Source organism: Haplochromis burtoni, unplaced genomic scaffold (assembly GCF_018398535.1).
Source record: "Haplochromis burtoni strain Fernald_Lab_line unplaced genomic scaffold, NCSU_Asbu1 Contig_677, whole genome shotgun sequence".
Taxonomy (NCBI): domain Eukaryota; kingdom Metazoa; phylum Chordata; class Actinopteri; order Cichliformes; family Cichlidae; genus Haplochromis; species Haplochromis burtoni.
In genome coordinates, this window is record NW_024583038.1 from 151,510 (window position 1) to 154,759 (window position 3,250).

General features: G+C 44.9%; 1 protein-coding gene across 4 annotated transcripts in view; it reads right to left on the bottom strand.

Moving 5' to 3' along the window:
* The window catches only part of LOC121811780 (zinc finger protein 3 homolog), a 9,048-nt gene that overhangs the window by 4,703 nt on the left and 1,095 nt on the right, over positions 1-3,250 (bottom strand). The window contains exons 1-3 of one of the 4 annotated variants that reach the window (XM_042215202.1): positions 2,519-2,699; positions 1,607-1,887; positions 399-1,489 (exon numbers count right to left, since the gene is read on the bottom strand). The exons of 1 other annotated variant lie outside the window; for it this stretch is intronic. In XM_042215202.1, coding sequence (XP_042071136.1) covers positions 1,334-1,489; positions 1,607-1,887; positions 2,519-2,690 — 609 coding nt within the window. In that variant the 5' untranslated portion in view covers positions 2,691-2,699 and the 3' untranslated portion in view covers positions 399-1,333. Of the gene's footprint in view, positions 1-398; positions 1,490-1,606; positions 1,888-2,518; positions 2,700-3,250 lie in introns of those variants that run through there. 2 more of the 4 variants (XM_042215199.1, XM_042215201.1) reach the window with 2 other exon arrangements.

Below are 3,250 nucleotides of genomic sequence, written 5' to 3' on the forward strand. Positions count from 1 at the left end.
GTATTTATTACACGGCGTGCTGCGGGGAAAAGCCTGTTCTAACGTTTGAGTCTAAGGTTTATTTTTTAGCACCTGGCGGCTCTTTTTACTTCTCATCCGTAAATAATCTGCTCTTTCACGTGATTCAGTTTATTTTGAAAAGTCTCAACAGGATCTTGAGCTTTATTGTGAAAGGTTTATGTGGAACATAAACAAGCGGACACGCGATGCTGTTACCGTCGTTGTTGCTAAGCGACGTCACAAAGAAAACGGCGGCTGTTACAACTTATGTCTAAAAATGTATCGTTTCATGCATCGGTTAATCCAGGTACATGACACACAGCTGGAAACACTTCACACAAGTCGAGCTGCCCGAGATTCACAGAATTTACAGCAAATGTTACATTTTTGTGATTTATATCGTTATCGGACGACAGATGAGATTTTGGTCATATCGCACAGCCCTAATAATAAATTACTTTGTTATTGATACAGAGACGTCTGTCATTTTTTAAATTACAGATGCTTCATATTACAGAGACGTTATTATGGACTTGACAAATTGTAGGATAACGTCCAGCATATAATCGGTTTCCTGTTTGTGGATCACGATTGTACTTTTTGCAGGGTTAGGTATTGATGGTAATCTGCGCTGGTTTAGTGTTGGTAGAAATGCCCATTAAGTTGATTTTTAATTATGATTTTAGTGTTTCAATAGTAACCAAGTGAAAAGTGATGGAAAACCACCATCAGAGTTCAACAGTGATTCAATATCAGACTAACGCTGTTCCAACAGAACTGCCTGATGTCGATTTAACATTGTTTCAATGGATATTTGCTCTCGGGGCCGTCATGTCCCCTCATGTAAAATGTGCTGTTCTTCTTTAAACACAAACGTAAGTAACAGCTGATTAACATTAAAAATCTTTGAATTCGAAGGAAACCTTTCCTCCGGGAGCAGAAACAACATGCTGACACATGTGAACAGCTGAAGGCTGCTGCAGCATTGATCAAATTAGGTTTTTAATATCGATTCTCTTCCAAACCCCAGCAGTCCAGTGTTGATTTTAGGGGTCTGCAAAAATAAAATAGCAGCGTTCTAACGTCCCACCTGCTTGTTTTTACTCAATAAGCAGCGTGAGCTGTGCATGCATGTATGCTATTTTTATTAAGAGAGATTAAGCTTGTGTTTCCTTCATGAAGCTTATTAGACATTATGAAACAGATCAAGTGCTCAAAATACCTTTTTGATACATCTTTTTTCTTAAAGAAATCTACTACGTCACGTGTAATTTCCATTGCAAATATTAATCACAGTTCAGCAGGGATGCAGTAAAAACTCTGTGTGATGTCATCAAGTACGCTGCTGCTCAGCTGTGGAATGATCGCGCCGTTTTCTCGCACTCTCGGGAAGTCCGGACTCCCGTGTGAACTTACGAAGTCTGGACTGGCTGCACGAGTATTGAGAAACGGCCCATGAGTAAAATTCCTCCCTCAGAGGGACACTCACCTGTCCTGTGCATCCTTCCTCTGTTTCTCTTTGTTAGCTCACATCTCCAAAAAGTCCTCACAATCAGAAACGTCCCGCAGAGCTGTGATCAGGATCCTCCCTCAGAGGGACACTCACCTGTCCTGTGCGCTTGATTTGGGGTTTCCAGGTGATATCCAGCAGTCTGCGCTGACGCTCCATCTCTTCCTCGTACTGCACAGGATCATTATGAACTTCAGGCTCCTCCTTCAGTCCCAGCTGCTCTCCCTGCTGACTGCTGCACAGTTCCTCCTCTTCCTCTTTAATCTGTGAAGCTTCTGGTTCCTCCTGCTCCACACTGGAGCTCCTCTCCTGGTTCCAGAGCTGCTGCTCAGGGAGAACCTCCTCCTCCTCCTCACAGACCTGCTGCTGTGGGACGTCTGGAGAGACAGAAGAAAGAAGTCACAACCACAGAAACATTAACAGGACTTTACAGCAACGCGTGTGTGAAGTACGCCAGTCGCTGTAAGTCCGTCTCGTCTGCTTTTGCGACTGGAGTAAAGCCCTCAGCACAGAGACCGCATGACACGTTATTCATTGGTGTCAGTCGACTGACTATCTGTACTTTCACGCTCGGCTAACACACATGTGATTTGGTTCAACTAGTGACACGAACGGAGGCGTACACTGCTTATGTGATATCAAAGGGCCGGGGCCTCGACGCACAGAGATAAAGACACTGAACTCTTTACAGCTCTGCAGAAGAAGAAAGGAAACCAAGGAAAAACCTTTTCAGGCTAGATTACTGAGTTTAGAAGGTGCACCTGAACGCACCATCAAACACACGTTTCACCGCCAAACAAAAAGTTTTTCAAACGATTCACAGGATTGAGTGATGGATCCAGGTCAGAGAAAAGCTCAAATCCAGGCTGATTTCAGCGCCTGCTGTTTGAATGCAGCGCAGTCCTGTCCTCTGTTTGCTCTTTGTTAGCTCACATCTCCAAAAAGTCCTCACAATCAGAAACGTCCCGCAGAGCTGTGATCAGGATGCTCCCTCAGAGGGACACTCACCTGTCCTGTGCAGCTTGATTTGGGGTTTCCAGGTGATATCCAGCAGTCTGCGCTGACGGTCGATCTCTTCCTCGTACTGGACGATCGTTTTTTCAAACTCCAAGAATATTTGTTCAGCAGCAGCAGTTAGTCGCTCGTTGATAAACTCTCTCAGATACTGAACTGAAGGCATCGTTGCTGAGCACACCAGTACCCCAACACCAGCTCACACACTCAGCTCACACAACAACACACCCGGGTCAGTGACGGTATTAGTGCCTTTCCTTTATTTACTTCCGCCTGTGTCACGCGGTGAGGTTCCGGCAGAGCACGAGTGTTGCCTTTAGTTCCTCTTCAAAGTGTCAGTTTGTTGCAGTAAATAAATAAAATGTTCTGAGCAGCAAGGCTGCCGTGAGAAGAGAAAACAGATCCATAAAGACCTCTGTGCAAGCTCCGTGTTTGGCTGTTTAACTTTCAACAGCAGCACGAAGCACAAACTATGCAGGATCTCCTGCAGACACACCAGCTGTCATCAGGATTTAACAGGAAACATCACATGAGAACAAAACAGCTCTCCTCCTCCTGACTGCAGAAACCTGTCTGACTCCAGCTGTGAACATCAGACCACTCACAGCTAACTCCCAGTGAACATCACTTCCAACATTTCTCCTCTGGAAACATGGAAAAACTGGCTGTGATCTGGATCTTTGCAGCTCTCGTAGGTACGTATGTTTCTGACAGGAACACCTGAAA